The sequence below is a fragment of the Delphinapterus leucas genome, chromosome 7 (assembly GCF_059928025.1).
Source record: "Delphinapterus leucas isolate spDelLeu-1000000601 "Yukka" chromosome 7, BTC_Dleu_Yukka2, whole genome shotgun sequence".
Lineage (NCBI taxonomy): Eukaryota > Metazoa > Chordata > Mammalia > Artiodactyla > Monodontidae > Delphinapterus > Delphinapterus leucas.
This window is the reverse complement of record NC_143135.1, coordinates 77,346,273-77,367,809: the sequence shown is the minus strand read 5'-3', so window position 1 is coordinate 77,367,809 and position 21,537 is coordinate 77,346,273. Positions and strand designations below refer to the sequence as shown.

Below are 21,537 nucleotides of genomic sequence, written 5' to 3'. Positions count from 1 at the left end.
AGACTATAGTCTGAGACTTTGCTTTTATTAACACTCACCACTTATTGTCTATCAAAGAGAACTTAAAAACTACCTTTAAAACTAAGGTAGTTTTACAAACAGTTTACAAACACCCATTACTCTTTCTTGTTGCTGTTGTCTAATGACCTTCTAGTCACTACCTCATACTCACTGATGAAAATTTAAGCTTACATTTTTTGTATACTTATGGTGTATTCGGGCTTTATTATTTCATTTAAACCACTAGGCTCCTCCTTCCAGTTCTTTTGCTCTAATATTCTAACTCCAACAATTCTCTGACTCCAAAAATTTTCTGACCTCATCGGAACTCCCAATCCCTTTTTCGAAGCAAGGGGAAGCATCAGTTATCATGCACATAGGGTGAACCTTTGGTTTAACTCTCATAATTTGGGAATAAACTAAACCAATAGACAACTAAATAAACAGTTATTTATCATAGCTTTGTTGTTGCTCTTCACTCATGGCATTACATTTTCTTAAAATTTTAATCTAATATTTTGTACAGGTAATATATTCATGTTCAGAAATCAAAAAAATAAAATACACATTTGGAAGTCTTGCTCTTATTGGTCATTTGTGTATTCTATCACTGTTTATGTGAATACAAACATACCTAAGTATATATTCTATTTTAAAAAGTTGAAGTATAGTTCATTTACAACACTATATTAGTTTCAGGTGTACAACACAGATATTCAATATATTTATAAATTATATTCCATTTGACATTATTAAAAAATAATGGCTATATTTCCCTGTGCTGTACAGTATATCCTTGCTGCTTGTCTATTTTATACATAGTAGTTTGTGTCTTTTAACCCAGCAGTCCCCAACCTTTTTGGCACCAGGGACTGGTTTCGTGGAAGACAATTTTTCCACAGATGGGGTTGGGGGGTATGGTTCAGGCAGTAATGCGAGTGATGGGGAGTGATGGGGAGCAATGGGGAGCGGCAGATGAAGCTTCACTCGCTTGCCCACTGCTCACCTCCTCCTGTGCGCCCCTGTTCCTAACAGGTTACAGACCAGTAGTGGTCTGCGGTCCAGGGGTTGGGGACCCCTGTTTTAACCTATACTCCTATTTGTTCCACCCTTTCACCCTCCACACTGGTAACCACTAGTTTGTTCTTTGTATCTGTAAGGTTATTTCTGTTTTTAAATATACATTCATTTGTTTTCTTTTTTTGATTTTGCATAAGTGATAACAGAGCTTGTCTTTCTCTGACTTATTGCAATAAGGATAATACTCTATAGGTCCATCCACATTGTTGCAAATGGCAGAATTTCATTCTTTTTTGCGGCTAATATTCCATTGTATATATTTTCCCTAATTCAGTTAGAATTCTTATTACTATTGCTTTGAGTTCTTTATCTGGTAAATTATTTCTGTTTCATTATTTGTTTTTTTCTCTTGCTCTTTCAATGGAGACAAATTCTTCTGTCTTCTCATTTTGCTTAACAGTCTCTGTCTCTATGAAATTAGGTGAAACAGCTACCTATTGCTGTCTTGAAGGGGTGTCCTTATGTGGGAGCATCCCTATACAGCCTGTGTGTCCAGTGGTTTTGGTGGGAGGGCTGGATTTGACATGAACACAAGTCATGTATTTCCTCAGGGTGTGCTGGCAGCTATCACTTTGGAAGGATGCGGGGCTGGAGAAGGGGGTGGGGGAGGGCCAGAGCCAGGAGTGAGCTGGGGCTTCCTCTCTGCTCAGGGACTGTCACTGCCTTATTGGGGCCAGGGTCGGGTCCCAAGTTGCTGGAGCAGAAGCCCTAAGGATTGGGTCTGAGCTAGCTCTGTTCCATTTAAGTGTGAGCTTCCCCTCTCCCAGCACCAGCACTCTTGCCCCTGACGTAAGCAGTGCTTAAACAAGAGGGGCCAGTGTGAGCTCTTGGTGTGTGACCAGGTGCAGGCTGCAACAGTTTGGCCACATACAGAGTTTGGGCTGCTTTTGATGTGCTGCCTGTGCAAGTGTCCATAATGGCTGCCCTCACCCAAAGGATACCACTTTGGTTCTGAATTGCCTCTGTGTCTCATGGCTGAGCTGTTTCTTTGGTTGTGGCAGCCCTAGTTCCAGTGTGGGGCTGTGACATGAAGTAAGCAGGGATTGAGCATTCACTTGGCTCAGGCTGCGGTGTGCTCCAGAGCAGTTTCAGGAAACCAGTCAGCCACCTGTGCAGTTTCAATCTGCCTCTCTGCCGTCTTTTGGGAGTAAGCAAGTGTGCGTGTACTCCCCCCAAGCTCGAGTACAGGCTTCCCACAGCCCTCCTGTTAGTCCCACCAGTCCTCCAACCAGCCTAGGGGCTCATCTTCCCTGTGTTGGAGCCCAGGACTGGGGTGCCCAATATGTGGCTGGAACAGAATCACTCATTCCCCAGGGAGGATTTCTGCCTGTGTAATCTCCCTTTTCCTCTGAGTACCCTTCCTGGAGCACAGGTCCCAACCTGATCGCTTCTCTTTCTTTCCTACCCTATTCCATGTGGATCTTTCTTTCAGCCTTGGCTGCACAGGAGTCTTTCTACCAGTTTCCAGTGAGAACTGTTTCACATGTAGATGTACTTTTGATGTGTTTGTTGGGGGAGGTGAGTTCTATGTCCTCCTACTCCACCATCTTGATCTCCTCCCTTAATATATATTCTAATTTCCCTCTTGTCTTACACAGAAGGTAGAATATTATGTATACTGATATGAATCTATGCAATTTGGGGGGCTTCATTAAGAAAAAATACTGCAAAACTACTAATATAAAATTAGATGTAGAGGCCATGACAGTGAAACTTAAACCTTATTGGCTTTATGGTAAATCTATCTCTGCTGGAGTTTGTTCCGTATAAGTCCATAAAGAATTTCCCAGTTTTTTAATAGCTGCATTATATTCCATTGAGTGAATGTGTATGTCATTTGTTTTTACTAAAACTCCTCACTTTCTGTACGTAGGCCCTTGGGTAGTCAGCATCCCCTCTGGGGCAAATGATACTCATGAGTGGTGAGTACTCTGAGGCATTTAATACAACTGACCACATCCGCTTTCTTAAAACTACCTTTTCTTTGGCCTCTTATAACAATTTTCTTTGTTTGCTTTTGTTTCCCTTCCTACTTTCTTGATAACTACTTTTCAAAATCCATTTTTAGTTTTCATTTCTCTACTTATAATAAATGCTAGTGTGCACTAAGGTTCTATTTTAGGCCCTATCTTCAATCTGCATCTATATCCAATATTTACCTTACCTTTCCACGTGGCTTCCTTTACCAACTATATATCTATTCATCAGTGACTCTTAAATATAATTTCTATTCCATATCTTTTTCTTAAGTTTCAGATACATATTTCTAGTTGTTGATTTGATTTCCCTATTTGCATGAGTCATGGGAAGCTCAAAATCAATGCATTTAAAACTTAATAAATAATCTTTATCTCTAACCTGATTCTTCTTCTTTACTTGCAACCTTGATTAATATCATCATCCACCAAAATAACTGATTAATTAACCAAGTCCTTACTGTGCTAAAAATTTGTGAGGCTCTGCGCTAGTTCCTAGGGGCATTGTTCTCCTAGTCTTTCTTCCAGCCATCTTGATAAATTAGTAACTGAATCTATTGATTATATCTCTTGAATATATTACCTCCTGTCTCTATATCCAGTGCAGTGCTTTAATTTAGCAGCTTAACACTTCTTGCCACAAATACTGAAATAGTCTACTACTAGTCTACCTACTTTAATATGTCTCTACTTCAATTCACCTTCCATGTTGTATGGATAATTACCTTTCTAACAAATCTAATTTTAGCACAGACTCTTAGTTTCCTACCTAATATCCATTTTCCCTTTGTTCCTTGGTAACACACCCTATATTGTTAGGGGTGGCAATACAGCCACATTAAAAAAAACAACTATATTTTCCAGTCTCCCTTGCAGATGGAGTTGCCAATTAGATATAAGCAGATAGATGGGGGCTTCTAGAAAAACAATTTAAAGGGAGCTCAGAGGTATATCCTTCTGTCCTTTCCATTTCTTCCTTCTTCCTGTCTACAACACTGACATTATGTCTGGAGCTTCAGCCGCTACCATATGAACATGAGGGTAAAGCTATGTAAATCACATACTGAGGGCAGCTGAGCTGAGAGACAGAAGGAGTCTGTGTTCCCAGTGACTTTGCATAATCATCAAACCAGCTCCTGACTGCCAAACTGAGGACTTCATATTACACTAGAGAAAAATAAACCCCTATGATGTTTAAGATATTATTATTTTTAACAGTGTTACTAGCTGCCCTTACTTTCAGTAAGATCTTTTATTGACCCAGTTAACTGGCTTCTTTCCAGTTAAAAAACTTTAAGTGGACTGCATATTGGATAAAGACAAAATTCCTAGCATGGAACACAAAGTTCTTAGAGAATTGTTCCAACTCATTTTTCTAGCCTTATATCCATTTTTTTCCCCATCTTATGCTTTGGATACACTTTGTATTTGCAATGTATAATTTACTTGTAAAAGCTGTTCCTTATGTCTGGGATGTTTTTAAATTGTCTCTTTGCTTGGCAAAATGCTTATTCTTTAAGATTCAAATTTTTCCAGGGATGATATCCCTCATATCCCTGTATAAGTTTAGTGTTCTTTCCTCTGTGCTCTCATAGTACTTTACACATTCTGCTACCATAGCAATTATATTTATTGACATTAATTGTTTATATCACTCTCATCTCCAAAATAAACTGTGAGGTCTTTAATGGTAGAGTACAATTAGATTTCTCTGTATCTCAGCATCTCAGCTTAGCCCAGGGCTGTGTACAATGGAGCACAACATATGTTTGCTGAATACATAAAGGTTCTGCTTCTCCTATTTTTTTGAAGCTTTGACATTTTGTTGCTAATTCTGTGTTACTATGTAAGGCATAAAAAAATGTAGATGTGATATTGAAGAATCAAACATAATCATTTAAAATTCTGAATTGGTTTCAGTCTTAGATTGTTGGATTATGTCACTCTGTACTTTTGTTTTATTTTGCCAGTCTCTCAAATATGAATTTGAGCAAAAATGTGGACAAAATGCCAAAATGAATCTGACATTAATTTACTAAACCTAACGACTTCTCTGCCAGTCCAGTGGTTAAGACTTCATGCTTCCACTGCAGGGGGCACAGGCTTGATCCCTGGTCAGGGAATTAAGATTCCACATGCCGTGTGGTGCAGCCACAAAAAAAAAAAAGGATATGTATATATATATATATATATATATGTGTATATATATAAATTTACTAAACCTAAATGCTAAATTTTCTTTTTATGTTAAGCTATTTATTAAATCAGTTTTAAAAAGACAAAACACTGTAAGCCAGTATTAAGTAGAATCAAACTTGTGTGCTTTCCACATTTACAAATAGAGCCAACAAAATATTAATTCTCCAAATTAAACCTATATCAAATTGCAATTTTTCATTTCATTTCACTTTAGTCCTGTTATTCAAAAGGCATAGTAGCCTTTTAGTCTGAATTTCCACTTTGTTTCTTAATTTATTTTATTGTCTACTCAAGCTGAATGTGATTATAACTTTCATTTTTTGTTTTTATATTGTTCTAGAAATTAAGGCACCTGTTCTCTTCCGCTGTGAAAGAGGAATATGGGCCCGCTGGAATTTTTCAGTAACTTCTTCAAACTTTTTTTTTCGTTGTTGAAGTATTTGTTCTCTGATTTGGTGTTCTCTTTCTTCTTGTTGTTTTCGTTTCTCTTCAAAAGCTCTGTATTTAAAACACAAGGTGGACAACAGAACTGACAATAAGTTTATAAAATCGCAACACAGAAAATAGTTCCAAAACAATACATTTATTATATAAGAGTGTTTTCATATTTCAAAAGTTTAATTACTTAGAAAAAACAAGTTTTAAATAAAAAAAGGCCCTTTGCTAAGAATTTAAATACCTTTGCAAATAGTAATTTCAGAACCTTATCTAGGTCTTTTGCAACTAAGAGAAGGCCTTTAATGACGCTCTTTCTAATTTTGGGCAGGCCTGCACACACGTCCCACTTCCACTTCCCAAGCCCTGCTGTGGAAAAAGTCTTTTCTAAAAAGCGACACTATTTTCTATAATGTGAAGAACTAACTCATTGGTAAAAGAATCAGTCTTGCAAATTATGGAGTAACCAGGAAAATATTGTATATTTCTCTTTTTCTTTTAGCCAAAAGTTCAAAATTGGCAGTCATGTTGAGCCTGAACTGTGCTAAAAATCTGGACAATTTACATAAAAATCTTGATTCTTGACTTCTCTTGAAAATATGAAAGATTTGGCAACCCTGGACTCTTATTCACACATGGTTATAAACACCTGCCCATAATTCTTACCATCTCTATTTTTCTTAACTTTCCTGTTTCATTTATTTCTGATTGTCCCTAGGCATTTGAGTTTATATTCAAAGAATTAATTTCAAAGAATTAATTATGTTCATAAGAATGTGTGTGTTTGAGTGATTCAATAATTATCTTCTGGATAATGAGAAAAATGAAGAAGCAAGTTTACAACTCACTGGTAGAGAAACCTCCAAGTACCTCTTTGGAATACATGGGGTTGGGAGGTGGTTGGTAAGAACTCTTTAAATTTTTCAGTGCCATAGGTTACTATTAACCATCCTTCCGAAGACCTCCACTGGCTGGAGCATTATTCTAGTTTAATAACTCAGATTTTAGGAACTATAATTCTGGGCAGTAGGGCCGTAGATCTTCAAGTGGTTCAATCTCTGTGGTAGGTATGAGGTAGTGGTATGGTGCCACAGGTGGGAGAGGATATTTTTACTTCTCAAAATAATCTCCTTCAAGAATTACCCCAGAATCCATCAGTGGGTACTTGAACCGGCCCTGCTGTCCCAGGAGTGCACGGAAACCTTTCACTACTAGGAAATCCGCCAGTGGCTTCCAGGACCAGCCAGGTGTCCTGGGAGTGTGTGGATAACGCCTCCCACTAGGAAATTTGCTAGTGGGTGCCAGGGCTTTCCATGGTGTCCCAGGAGGGCGCAGATAGCTCCCTGCACTAGGAAATTCACCCAGAGGAGGGGCTGAAACCACAGCTGAGCCCCAGGGGCTATGTGACTAAGAAATAAGAGCTTAAATCTCTCCTCGTGGCTGCACAAACTGTGGACTTACACCTCGGTTGACAGCTTCCTAAATTCAGTGTCTGCAAAACATCTGAAAGGACAAGTGCTCTTGCATCTGGGATGGGTCTGGCTTTACCAGCTGTGGGCTCTGTGGGCATGTACATGTGGGAGTAGGGCCAGACCGAGTTTGAGCTGCCTCCATAGTTCCCACAGTGGGTCCAGGTGCATGATTACTGCAGTACTGGGACCTAACCTCAGTAGACCTGCACTGGTGGCTGGGTGAAAAGAATGTCCGAGAGTTACCAGGGCCAATTACCAGCATACCCACAGTTAAGGTGGGACTGAGAGCAGTGCCAACAACAGATACTTTCTGACCCCACACAGTGGGTGAAAGGGGACACAACAGAGCATATACACAGGTGAACAGCTCTAAAGGAGGAAAACTCAGTGGCTTCTCTCCTAGTGGGAATGCTCCAATTCTTCTTACCTTGCACCACAGATCAGAATCACAGTGAAGAAACAGATCTGGGGGCCTCTACTCCAACAACTAGGGAGTAGACTCCACTCCTGACAGGGCAGTGACAACCACAGAGCAAAGGGGAGCCCCTGCTCAATATCTAGGGCAATATTTGATCACCACAACACAAATCAAAGCCCCTATCAAGGGAATAACAGCACAAGCCTCTGGACCAACCTCTCCCAACAGGGGGCAGACACCAGAAACAAGAGGAACTACAACACTGTAGCCTGCAGAAAGGAGACCACAAACACAGTAAGTTAGACAAAATGAGATGACAGAAAAATAAGTTACAGATGAAGGAGCAAGGTAAAAATAGACAAGGCCAAATAAATGAAGAGGAAATAGGCAATCTACCTGAAAAAGAATTCAGAGTAATGTGATAGTAAAGATGATGCAAGATCTAAGAAATAGAATACAAGCATAAATCGAGAAAAGACAAGAAATGTTTCTTTAGACCTAGAAGAACTAAAGAAAAAATAAACAGAGATGAACAATACAATAACTTAAATGAAACATACACTAGAAGGAATCAATAGCAGAATAACTGAAGCAGAAGAATGGATACGTGTGCTGGAATATAGAATGGTGGAAGTAACTGCCACAGAACAAAATAAAGAAAAAAGAATGAAAAGAAATGAGGGCAGTCTCAGAACTTCTGGGGCAACATTAAACGTGGCAATATTTGAATTATAGGGGTCCTTGAAGAAGAAGAAAAAGAGAAAGGGTCTGAGAAAATATGTGAAGAGATTATAGTCCAAAACTTTCTTAACATGGGAAAAGAAAGAGTCACCCAGGTCCAAGAAGCCCAGAGAGTCCCATACAGGATAAATCCAAGGAGGAACACAGCAAGACACATATTAATCAAACTAACAAAAACTAAACACAAAGAAAAAATATTAAAAGCAGCAAGGGAAATGGAACAAATAACACACAGGGGAATCCCCATAAGGTTAACAGCTGATCTTTCAGCAGACACTCTGCAGGCCAGAAGGCAGTGGCAGGATATATTTAAAGTGATGAAAGGGAAAAACCTACAACCAAGATTAGTCTACCCGGCAAGGATCTTATTCAGATTCTACAGAGACATCAAAAGCTTTACAGACAAGCAAACGTTAAGAGAATTCAGCACGACAAAACCAGCTTTACAATAAATGCTAATGGAACTTCTCTAGGCAAGAAACACAAGAGAAGGAAAAGACCTACAAAAACAAACCCAAAACAATTAAGAAAATGGGAATAGGAACATACATATTGATAATTACCTTAAATGTAAATGGATTAAATGCTCCAACCAAAAGACACAGACTGGCTGAATGGATACAAAAACTGGACCCATATATATGCTGTCTACAAGAGACCCACTTCAGACCTAGGGACACATACAGACTGAAACTGAGGGGTTGGAAAAAGATATTCTATGCAAATGGAAATCAAAAGAAAGCTGGAGTAGCAATACTCACATCAGATAAAATAGACCTTAAAATAAAGACTGTTGCAAGAGACTAGGAAGGACACTACATAATGATCAAGGGATCAATCCAAAAAGAAAACATAACAATTGTAAATATATATGCACTCAACATAGGTGCTCCACAATATATAAGGCAAATGTAACAGCCATAAAAGGGGAAATTGACAGTAACATAATAATAGTGGGGGACTTTAACACCCCACTTACAGCAATGGACAGATCACCCAGATAGAAAATTAATAAGGAAACACAAGCCTTAAATGACACATTAGACCAGGTAGACTTAATTGATATTTATAGGACATTCCATCCAAAAGCAACAGAATACACTTTCTTCTCAAATGTACATAGAAATTCTCCAGGATGGATCATATGGCCAGTCAAAAATAAAGCCTCGGTAAATTTAAGAAAACTGAAATCATATCAAGCGTCTTTTCTAACCGCAATGCTATGAGACTAGAAATCAATTATAGAAAATACACCATAAAAAATACAAACACATGGAGGCTAAACAATATGTTACTAAATAAACAATGTATCACTGAAGAAATCAAAGAGAAAATTTTAAAAAGTACCTGGAGACAAATGACAATGAAAATATGACAATCCAAAACCTATGGGACTCAGCAAAAGTAGTTCTAAGAGGGAAATTTATACCAATACAATCCCAGCTCAAGAAACAAGAAAAATCTCAAATAAACAACTTAACCTTACACCTAAATCAATTAGAGAAAGAACAAACAGAACCCAAAGTTAGCAGAACAAAAGAAATCATAAAGATCAGACTAGAAATAAATGAAACGGAGGTGAAGAAAATAGAAAAGATCAATAAAACTAAAGCTGGTTCTTTGAAAAGATAAACAAAATTGATAAACCTTTAGCCAGACTCATCAAGAAAAAAAGGGAGTGGAATCAAATCAATAAAATTAGAAATGAAAAAGGAGAAGTTACAACTGACACCACAGAAATACAAAGGATCATAAGAGACTACTACAAGCAACTACATGCCGAAACATGGTCAACCTGGAACAAATGGACAACTTCTTAGAAAGGTACAACCTTCCAAGATTGAACCAGGAAGAAACAGAAAATATGAACAGACAAATCACAAGTAATGAAATTGAAACTATGATAAAAAATCTTCCAACAATCAAAAGTCCAGAACCAGATAGCTTCACAGGCGAATTCAATCAAATGTTTAGAGAAGAGCTAACACCTATTCTTCTAAAACTCTTCCAAAAATTTGCAGAGGAAGAAAAACTCCCAAACTCATTCTATGAGGTCCCCATCACCCTGATACCAAAACCAGACAGATTGGAAGAATAAATATTGTGAAAATGACTATACTACCCAAAGCAATCTACAGATTCAATGCAATCCCTATCAAATTACCAATGGCATTTTTCACAGAATTAGAACAAAAAATTTTATAATTTGTATGAAAACACAGAATACCCCTAACAGCCAAAGTAATCTTGAGAAAGAAAAACAGAGCTGGAGGAATCTGGCTCCCTGACTTCACACTATACTACAAAGCTACAGCCACCAAACCAGTATGATACTGGTTCAAAAACAGAAATATAGATCAGTGGAACAGGATAGAAACCCTAGAGGTAAACCCACACACTTATGATCACCTAATCTATGACAAAGGAGGGAAGAATATACAATGGAGAAAAGACAGTCTCTTCAATAAGTGGTGCTGGGAAAACTGGACAACTACATGTAAAAGAATGAAATTAGAACACTCCCTAACACCATACACAAAAATAAACTCCAAATGGATTAAAGACCTAAATGTAAGGCCAGATACCATAAAACTCTTAGAGGAAAACATAGGCAGAACACTTTCTGACATAAATCACAGCAAGATATTTTGATCCACTTCTTAGAGTGATGAAAATAAAAACAAAAATAAACAAATGGAACCTAATTAAACTTAAAAGCTTTTGCATGACAAAGGAAACCACAAACAAAACGAAAAAACAACCCTCAGAATGGGAGAAAATATTTGCAAATGAAGCAACTGACAAGGGATTAATCTCCAAAATATACTAACAGCTCATGCAGCTCAATTAAAAAAGAAAAACAATCAAAAAATAGGTGGAAGATCTAACTAGACATTTCTCCAAAGAAGACATACAGATGGTTAATAAACACATGAAAAGATGCTCAACATCACTAATTATTAGAGAAACACAGGTCAAAACTACAATGAGGTATCACCTCACACTGGTCAGAATGGTCATCATCAAAAAGTCTACAAATAACAAATGCTGGAGAGGGTGTGGAGAAAAGGGAACCCTCCTACATTGTTGGTAGGAATGTAAATTGGTACAGCTATTATGAACAGTATGGCAGTTCCTTAAAAAACTAAAAATAGAGCTACCATATGATCCTGCAATCCCACTCTGGGGCATATGTCCAGAGAAAACATAATTTGAAAAGTTATATGCACCCCAATGTTCATTGCAGCACTATTTACAATAGCCAAGACATGGAAGCAAGCTAAATGTTCATCAACAGAGGAATGGATAAAGAAGATGTGGTGCAAATATACAATGGAATATTACTCAGCCATAAAAAGAATGAAATAATGCCATTTGCAGCAGTATGGACGGACCTAGAGATTATCATACTAAGTGAAGTAAGCCAGACAGATAAAGACAAATATCATATATATCACTTATATGTGGAATCTTCAAAAATGGTACAAATGAACTTATTTACAAAACAGAAACAGACTCACAGACTTAGTAAACAAACTTATGTTTACTAAAGGGGAAAGGTGCAGGGGAGGGATAAATTAGGAGTTTGGGTTTAACACAAACACTACTATATATAAGATAGATAATCAACAAGGACCTACTGCATAACACAGGGAACTTTATTCAACATTCTGTAACATCTGCTATGGGAAAAGAATCTGAAAAAGAATGGATATATGTTTATAATGGATTCACTTTGCTGTAGACCTGAATCTATCACATCATTGTACATAAACTATACTCTAATATAAAAGTTAAATTAAAAAAAATTTCTATATTAAACATATATTACTTGCATGATTTAAAAAAATATTAAAGGTAGTTACAGAAAAAAGACACATTACATATAGGGGAGCAACAATATGAATGACAGCTAATTCTCAGTGAGAAACATGAAGGTCAGAAGGCAAGAGAGTGGCATTTTTATAGTGCTAAAAGAAAATAGCTCTTAACTCAGAATTGTGTATTCAGTGCAACTCTCTTTCAAAAATGAAAGCAAACTAAAGTTATCTTCAGATAAACAAAAGCTGAGAGTGTTTGTTGCCAGATGTCCTCCACTACAAGAAATGCCAAAGGAAGTTCTTCAGGCTAAAGGGAAATTACACCAGATGGAAACATGGATCTCCACAAAGGAATGAAGAACACTGGAAAAATAAATTTGTGGGTAAATGGAAAATAGTATGTTAATTCTCTCTTCTCTAACTGTTAAAAAGACTACTGAGGGTTTAATACAAAAAAATACAACATTGTATTTTGGGTTTATAACATGTAAAGATGTAAAAGAAATGACAATAATAGCACAAACGATGCCAGAGTTGGGGTGGGGTAGACAGAATTATAATGTTAAAAGATCCTCATATTTTATGTGAAATGATCCAATATTAACTCTAAATAGTTAAGAATGAATTTTTAATTCCTAGAGGAGCCACTGAATAAAGGAAAATTGGAAAAAAAATTGTTTTTACTAAGCCAAAGTAAGACAGGGAAGGAGGAAAAGACAAACAGTAGAAAAAATACAGAATTAATAGAAAACGAAGTTAAATGATAGACCTAAATCAAACCATTTCAATAATTATTAAATGGAAATGGATGAAACACTCCATTTAAAAGGCAGAGTCTTGGTTTTGGGAGATAATTCTCTATGAATATTTCATGTTTCCACACAGTCCGGGTCCTCTGTGTGAAGGCATTTACAGCCCAGTTCAAAATGTTTGTATAAGGAGACATTCCAGGATAGTAAAGCTTAGAGAGGTTTCTCTTCCTGGAGACAACCTGGGGTAGTAAAGATAGAGATCTCTCCTTGCTTACATTCCAGAGTAAAGATAGGATGCCTCTCTCTCCCTCTCTGGAGGGGAGGATGGGCAGTAGCCATGCATAAGATCAGTTTCCCAATTCTGTGGTTCCGACTCTGTAATGAACCCCACTGCATGTATAACTGCTGTCTGGCCTTCAGTACACTGCCCTTTGGGGACTGGAGGTTGGGGAATTGACACAAGATATTGCTTTGGCTACTGCTTTTCCTGTGGAAACTCTTTGTCTTTGAATTAGGGGATTTATGTTTATGATATGAAGAAATTGTATCCAGAATACATTAAAAAACTTATAAGAAGAAAATGACAACCCAATTAAAAAATGAACAAAATAGGGCTTCCCTGGTGGCGCAGTGGTTGAGAGTCTGCCTGCCGAGGCAGGGGACACGGGTTCGTGCCCCAGTCCGGGAAGATCCCACATGCCGCGGGGCGGCTAAGCCCATGAGCCATGGCTGCTGAGCCGCGCGTCCGGAGCCTGTGCTCCTTGCAGAGAGGCCACAAGGGTGAGAGGCCCGTGTAAAAAAAAAAAAAAAGAACAAAATATTAGAACAGAGACTTCACAAAAACCATACAGGAATGGCTAGTCAAGGAAGTGCAAAATATAACCATTTAAAACCTATTATACGGCTAAAATGAAACAGACTGGATTGGAAGGTTCTAAAAGCCACTGGGGCTCATGTACATTGCTGGTGGGTGTGTAAATGGTTAGCCCTTTTGTAAAACTGTGGATAAACACACACATACCCTAAGACCCAGCAATTCTACTTTTAGGTATTTATTGGGAGAAATGAAACACACGTCCACAAAAAAATTTTCTTAATTATTGATTCTTTCATGTGAATTATCTTTCAGCCAGCAGCTTTATTAATAGTCATAAATTGAAAAAACATAATGTCCATCAATAGGAAAATGGATAAACAAATTATGGTATTTTCTTACAATATAATGCCACTCAGCAATAAAAAAGAATGAACTACTGATATATGTAATGACATGGATGACTCTCAACATTAAGAAAAAGAAGCCAGAAACAAAAGTGCAAAAACAGGCAAAACGAATTCTGATGACAGAAGTCAGAGCAGTGGTTGTTATAAAGGTAGAAATAAACTACAAGGGACTTGAGGGTATATGCAAAGGAATGATAATGACAGATCATGGAGTGAGAAGCTCAGTTTGAATAAAAGTGCAGATATGAGGCATGGAATGAACAGAGAAAGGGTGATAGGATAAGTGGACTGGAGTGTAGTCTTAGAATTGCTGAATTCAGAGTACTAGGAGGAGGTGATATGGAAAGATAGGAGGTATAGATTAGAGACTGAGATGCTTGAAATTTAGGTTTTGGAGGTGGAGGAGCAATTGGTAACAGCTGAGGTGAGGTGCCATTGACTGGGTGAAGTTCAAGAAAATAACAGGTCACCAGGTTGGATGGATGGTCTAGGCAAATATTAAAATTACAAAGAACAATCACTGTAATAGTGGTAGGGAGACAAAAAGAGCCAGGTGCTAAAACTTTCAAGGGATGACATAGAGGATCTATAAGTGGCTACAATCAGAGAGGAAGTGGTGAGCAACATAGTTTTGATGGGATTTGCTTCAGAAGAACTGGGGAATTTTAAAGAAAAGAGAGAGAAATTGTTAGAAGTGATAATGAGTAGCAATAATGATTCCTTATACCTCATCCTCAACAATTTTTATATTGTTCCACAGTGGCCCTGTTCTCTGGGATAAAACGTATATAGATAGTAATAATAATTTCACACAGCCCTTTCTTGGACCATAGGAAATAAAGCCTGTGATAGACTGAATCAAATTAAACCAGAGATGGAATGTGATCAAAAAGCAGACGTTTCCACTCCTAAACTAATAGGCCCAATAATAAAAAGTTTTGATAAGCAGTTGTAGTGATGATTACTGTAGTTCCTTCATTATTCAGTTAATGACTAGTTATTGATTTTCTTTTATGCTAATATGTGCCAGGCACTGTGGTAAGTGCTGTGGGAATAGCAGGATCTGGTGATAAAAATGAGAAAGATAGCTTCTCTACCATTGTAGAATGCAGAGTTGGAAGAGTATGTTGCTGCATCCCATTAACCCTGGGATTAGCCTTTTTCACAGAAGAAACATGGTCTGAAACATGGTCTGTCTTGGCAACATAAAAACATTTTTTTTTGATAAATAAAAAGTATATATATTAAAGGTTTACAACATGATATTTTGATATATATGTATACATTATGAAATGATTACAACAATCAAAATAATTAACATATCGATCACCTTTCATAGTTACTTCTTTTGTGTGTGTGGTGAGATCACTTGAGCTCTACTCTCTTAGCAAATTTCCAATATATAATACATTATTACTAACTACAGTCACTGTGCATTAGATTTCCAGAACTTACTCATCTTATAAATCAAAGTCTGTATCCTTTAATCAATCTCTTTCCTTTTATCCCACACCCTCCCACCAGCCTCCATAAACCACAATTCCACTCTGTTACTATGAAGTCAACTTTTTTTTTTAGAGTCTACATATAAGTGAAAGATCATGTAATACTTGTCTTTCTGTGTCTGGCTTATTTCACTTAGTATAATGTCCTCCAGATTCATTCATATTGTTGCAAATGACAGGATTTCCTTTTTTTTAAGGCTGAGTAATATTCCATGGTATATATATTCCACATTTTCTTTATCCATTAACAGACTTTTAGATTGTGTATTGTGAATAATGTGCCTTAGCAACATTAAAAGGGTCTATTTAACATGTACAATTTGCCTCATGAAAGATGTAGACCACCTTGGCTCAAAGCGAGACACCTCATAAAATGATGGCCATATACTAAACTGTTTGTTCTGGTTTCCTGGGAATTTACAGCTATGACATATAATTTTCTTCTGTTGGAAATATTCTTAAGAAGAGAACAAATAACCACCATTGCAATAACTTTCTTTAACAATAGAACCCAAGCTGTAGTAATTAAGAGTAACTGAGGGGGAGACCTTCAAGATGGTGGAAGAGTAAGATGTGGAGATGACCTTCCTCTCCAGAAATACATCAGAAATACATCTACATTTGGAACAACTCCTACAGAACACCTACTGAATGCTGGCAGAAGACCTCAGACTTCCCAAAAGGCAAGAAACTCCCCACATGCCTGAGTAGGGAAAAAGAAAAAAGAAAAAACAGAGACAAAAGAATAGGGACAGGACCTGCACTTCTGGGAGGGAGCTGTGAAGGAGGAAATGTTTCCACACACTAGGAAGGCCCTTCACTGGTGGAGACGGTGTGTGGTCCGGGGGGAAGCTTCAGAGCCACGGAGGACAGCGCAGCAACAGGGGTGCAGATGGCAAAGCACAGAGATTCCCGCACAGAGGATCAATGCTGACCAGCACTCACCAGCCCGAGAGGCTTGTCTACTCACCCACCGGGACTGGAGGGGGTTGGGAGCTAAGGCTCTGGTTTCAGAGTTGAGATCCTAGGGATAGGACTGGGGTTGGCTGTGTGAACACAGCCTGAAGGGGGCTAGTGTGCCACAGCTAGCTGGAGGGAGTCCAGGAAAAAGTCTGGAACTGCCTAAGAGGCAAGAGACCATTGTTTTGGGGTGCGCAAGGAGAGGGGATTCAGAGCACCTTCTAAATGAGCTCCAGAGATGGGTGCAAGCTGCGGCTATCAGCACAGACACCAGAGATGGGCATGAAATGCTAAGGCTGCTGCTGCAGCCACCAAGAAGCTTGTGTGCAAGCACAGGTCACTATCCACAACTCCCCTCCCGGGAGCCTGGCAAGCCCACCACTGCCAGGGTCCCATGAACCAAGGACAACTTTGCTGGGAGAACACACAGCACACCTCAGGCTGTTGCAACATCACGCTGGCCTCTGCCACCGCAGGCTTGCCCTGCATTCCGTATCCCTCCCTCTCCCTGGCCTGAGTGAGCCAGAGCCCCCTAATAAGATGCTCCTTTAACCCCATCCTGTCTGAGGGAAGAACACATGCCCCCAGGCGACCTACATGCAGTGGCAGGGCCAAATGCAAAGCTGAACCCCAGGAGCTGTGCGAACAAAGAAGAGAAAGGAAAGTTTCTCTCAGCAGCCTCAGAAGCAGTGGATTAAATGTCAACAATCAACTTGATGTACCCTGCATCTCCGGAATACCTGAATAGACAACAAATCATCCAAAAATTGAGGTGTTGGACTTTGGGAGCAACAGTAGACTTGGGGTTTGCTTTCTGCAACTAATTTGTTTCTAGTTTTATGTTTATCTCAGTTTAGTATTTAGAGTTTATTATCATTGGTAGATTTGTTTATTGATTTGGTTGCTCTCTTCCTTTTTTTAAAAATATATACATATATATATTTTTCCTTTTTCTCTTTTTGTGAGTATGTGTATGCTTCTTTGTGTGATTTTGTCTGTATAGCTTTGCCTTTACAATTTGTCCCAAGGTTCTGTCTGTCTTTTATTAAATTACTTTTAAATATTAAAAAAATTTTAATATATTTTTAAAATTTTAATAACTTTATTCTGTTGTCTTATTTTCTTTCTTTGTTTGTTTCTCCCATTTCTTCTGAGCCATGCGGTTGACAGGGTCTTGGTGCTCTGGCTGGGTGTCAGGCCTATGCCTCTGAGGTGGGAGAGCCAAGTTCAGGACATTGGTCCACGAGAGACCTCCCACTTCCCCATAATATCTAGTGGCAAAAGAAGCTCTGCCAGAGATCTCCATCTCAAGGCTAAGACCCAGCTGCACTCAAAGACAAGCAAGCAACAGTGCTGGGCACCCGACGCCAAACAATTAGCAAGATAAGCACACAACCCGACCCATTAGCACAGAGGTTGCCTAAAATCATAACAAGGTCACAGACACCCCAAAACACACCACCAGACAGGGTCCTGCCGAACAGAAAGAAAAGATCCAGCCTCATTCAAAAGACACAAGCACCAGTCTCCTCCACCAGGAAGCTTACACAACCCAATGAAACAACTTTACCCACTGGGGGCAGACACCAAAAACAACGGAACTACAAACTTTCAGCCTGCGAAAAGGAGACCCCAACACAATAAGTTAAGCAAAATAAGAAGACAGAGAAACACACAGCAGATGAAGGAGCAAGGTAGAAACCCACCAGACCAAACAAAGGAAAGGAAATAGGCGGTCTACCTGAAAAAGAATTCAGAGTAATGATAGTAAAGCTGATCCAAAATCTTGGAAATAGAATGGAGAAAATACAAGAAAAGTTTAACAAGGACCTAGAAGAACTAAAGAGTAAACAAACAATGATGAACAACAAAATAAATTGAAATTAAAAATTCTCTACAAGGAACCAACAGCACAATAACTGAGGCAGAAGAACAGATAAATGACCAGGAAGATAAAATTGTGGAAATAACTACCAGAGAGCAGGATAAAGATAAAAGAATGAAAAGAATTGAGGACAGTCTCAGAGACCTCTGGGACAACATTAAATGCAGCAACATTCGAATTATAGGGTTCCCAGAAGAAGAAGACAAAAAGAAAGGGACTGAGAAATATTTGAAGAGATTATAGTTGAAAACTCCACTAATAAGGGAGAAGAAATAGTCAATCAAGTCCAGGAGTCCCAGAGAGTCCCATACAGGATAAATCCAAGAAGAAACCTGCCAAGACACATATTAATCAAAATATCAAAAATTAAATACAAAGAAAAAGTATTAAAAGCAGCAAGGGACAAACAACAAATAACATACAAGGGAATCCCCATCAGGCTAACAGCTGATATTTCAAGAGAAACTCTGCAAGCCAGAAAGGAGTGGCAGGACATATTTAAAGGGATGAAAAGGAAAAACCTACAATCAAGATTACTCTACCTGGCAAGGACGTCTTTCAGATTCGATGGAGAAATCAAAACCTATACAGACAAGCAAGCTATGAGAATTCAGCACCACAAAACCAGCTTTACCACAAATTCTAAAGGAACTTCTCTAGGCAGGAAACTCAGGAGTAGGAAAATACCTACAATAACAAAACCCCCATAAATTAATAAAATAGTAATAGGAACATACATATTGATAATTACCTTAAATGTAAATGGATTAAATACTCCAGCAAAAAGACATAGACTGGCTGAATGGATACAAAGACAAGACCCTTATATATGCTGTCTACAAGAGTCCCACTTCAGACCTAGGGACACATACAGACTGAAAGTGAGGGGATGGAAAAAGATATTACATGCAAATGGAAATCAAAAGAAAGCTGGAGTAGCAATTCTGATATCAGACTTTAAAATAAAGACTATTACAAGAGACAAAGAAGGACACTACATAATGATCAAGGGATCAATCAAAGAAGAAGATATAACAAGTGTAAATATTTATGCACTCAACATAGGAGCATCTCAATACATAAGGCAAATGCTAACACCCATAAAAGGGGAAATTGACAGTAACACAATCATAGTAGGGGACTTTAACACTGCACTTTCACCAATGGACAGATCATCCAAAATGAAAATAAATAAGGAAACACAAACTTTAAATGATACATTAAACAAGATGGACGTAATTGATATTTATAGGACATTCCATCCCAAAACAACAGAATACACTTTCTTCTCAAGTGCTTAGGGAACATTCTCCAGGTCAGATCATATCCTGGGTCACAAATCAAGCCTTGGTAAATTTAAGAAAGTTGAAATCATATCAAGTGTCTTTTCTGACCACCACACTATGAGACTAGATATCAGTTACAGGAAAAAATCTGTAAAAAATACAAACACATGGAGGCTAAACAATACACTATTAAGTAACCAAGAGATCACTGAAGAAACCAAAGGGGTGATCAAAAAATACCTAGAAACAAATGACAATGAAAACATGACAACCCAAAAACCCATGGGATGCAGCAAAAGCAGTTCTAAGAAGGAAGTTTATAGCAATACAATCCTACCTGAAGAAATCAGAAACATCTCAAATAACCTAATCTTGCACCTAAAGCAATTAGAGAAAGAAGAATAATAAAAAACCCCCAAAGTTAGCAGAAGAAAAGAAATCATAAAGATCAGATCAGAAATAAATGAAAAAGAAAAGAAGGAAACAAGAGCAAAGATCAATAAAACTAAAAGCTGGTTCTTTGAGAAGATAAACAAAATTGATAAACCATTAGCCAGACTCATCAAGAAAAAAAGGGAGCAGACTCAAATCAACAGAACTAGAAATGAAAAAGGAGAACAACTGACAGTGCAGAAATACAAAGGATCATGGGAGATTACTACAAGCAACTACATGCCAATAAAATGGACAACGTGGAAGAAATGGACAAATTCTTAGAAAAGCACAATCTTCTGAAACTGAACCAGGAAGAAATAGAAACTATAAACAGACCAATCACAAGCACTGAAGTTGAAACTGTGATTAAAATTCTTCTAACAAACAAAACTGCAGGACCAGATGGCTTCACAGGTGAATTCGATCAAACATTTAGAGAAGAGTTAACATCGACCCTTTTGAAACTTTTCCAAAATATGGCAGAGGGAGGAACACTCCCAAACTCATTCTATGAGGCCACCATCACCCTGATACCAAAACCAGACAAAGATGTCACAAAGAAAGAAAACTACAGGCCAGTATGCCTGATGAACACAGATGCAAAAATCCTCAATAAAATACTAGCAAACGGAATCCAACAGCACATTTAAAGGATCATACACCATGATCAAGTGGGGTTTATCCCAGGAATGCAAGGATTCTTCAATATAGGCAAATCAATCAGTGTAATAAAACATATTAACAAACTGAAGGAGAAAAACCATATGGTCATCTGAATAGATGCAGAAAAAGCTTTCAACAATATTCAACACCCATTTATGATAGAAACCCACCAGGAATTAGGCATAGAGGGAAGTTACCTCAATATAATAAAGGCGATATATGACAAACCCACAGCCAATATAGTTCTTAATGGTGAAAAACTTCAACCATTTCCTCTAACATCAGGAACAAGACAAAATTGTCCACTCTCACCACTATTATTAAATAAAGTTTTGGAAGTTTTAGCCACAGCAATCAGAGAAGAAAAAGAAATAAAAGGAATCCAAATCAGAAAAGAAGAAGTAAAGCTGGCACTGTTTGCAGATGACATGATACTATATATAGAGAATCCTAAAGATGCTACCAGAAAACTACTAGAGATAATCAATGAATTTGGTAAAGTAGCAGGATACAAAATTAATGCACATAAATCTCTTGCATTCCTATACATTAATGATGAAAAATCTAAAAGCAAAATTAAGGAAACACTCCCATTTACCATTGCAACAAAAAATAAAATACCTAGGAATAAACCTACCTAAGGAGGTGAAAGACCTCTATGCAGAAAACTATAAGACACTCATGA

At 37.9% G+C, this 21,537-nt stretch overlaps 1 protein-coding gene across 1 annotated transcript in view; it reads right to left on the bottom strand.

The window, feature by feature from the left end:
• The window catches only part of CEP126 (centrosomal protein 126), a 92,084-nt gene that overhangs the window by 49,181 nt on the left and 21,366 nt on the right, over positions 1 to 21,537 (bottom strand). Inside the window, 1 exon segment of the mRNA XM_089915877.1 lies at positions 5,608 to 5,753. Within this exon segment, the coding sequence (XP_089772003.1) occupies positions 5,608 to 5,753 (146 nt within the window).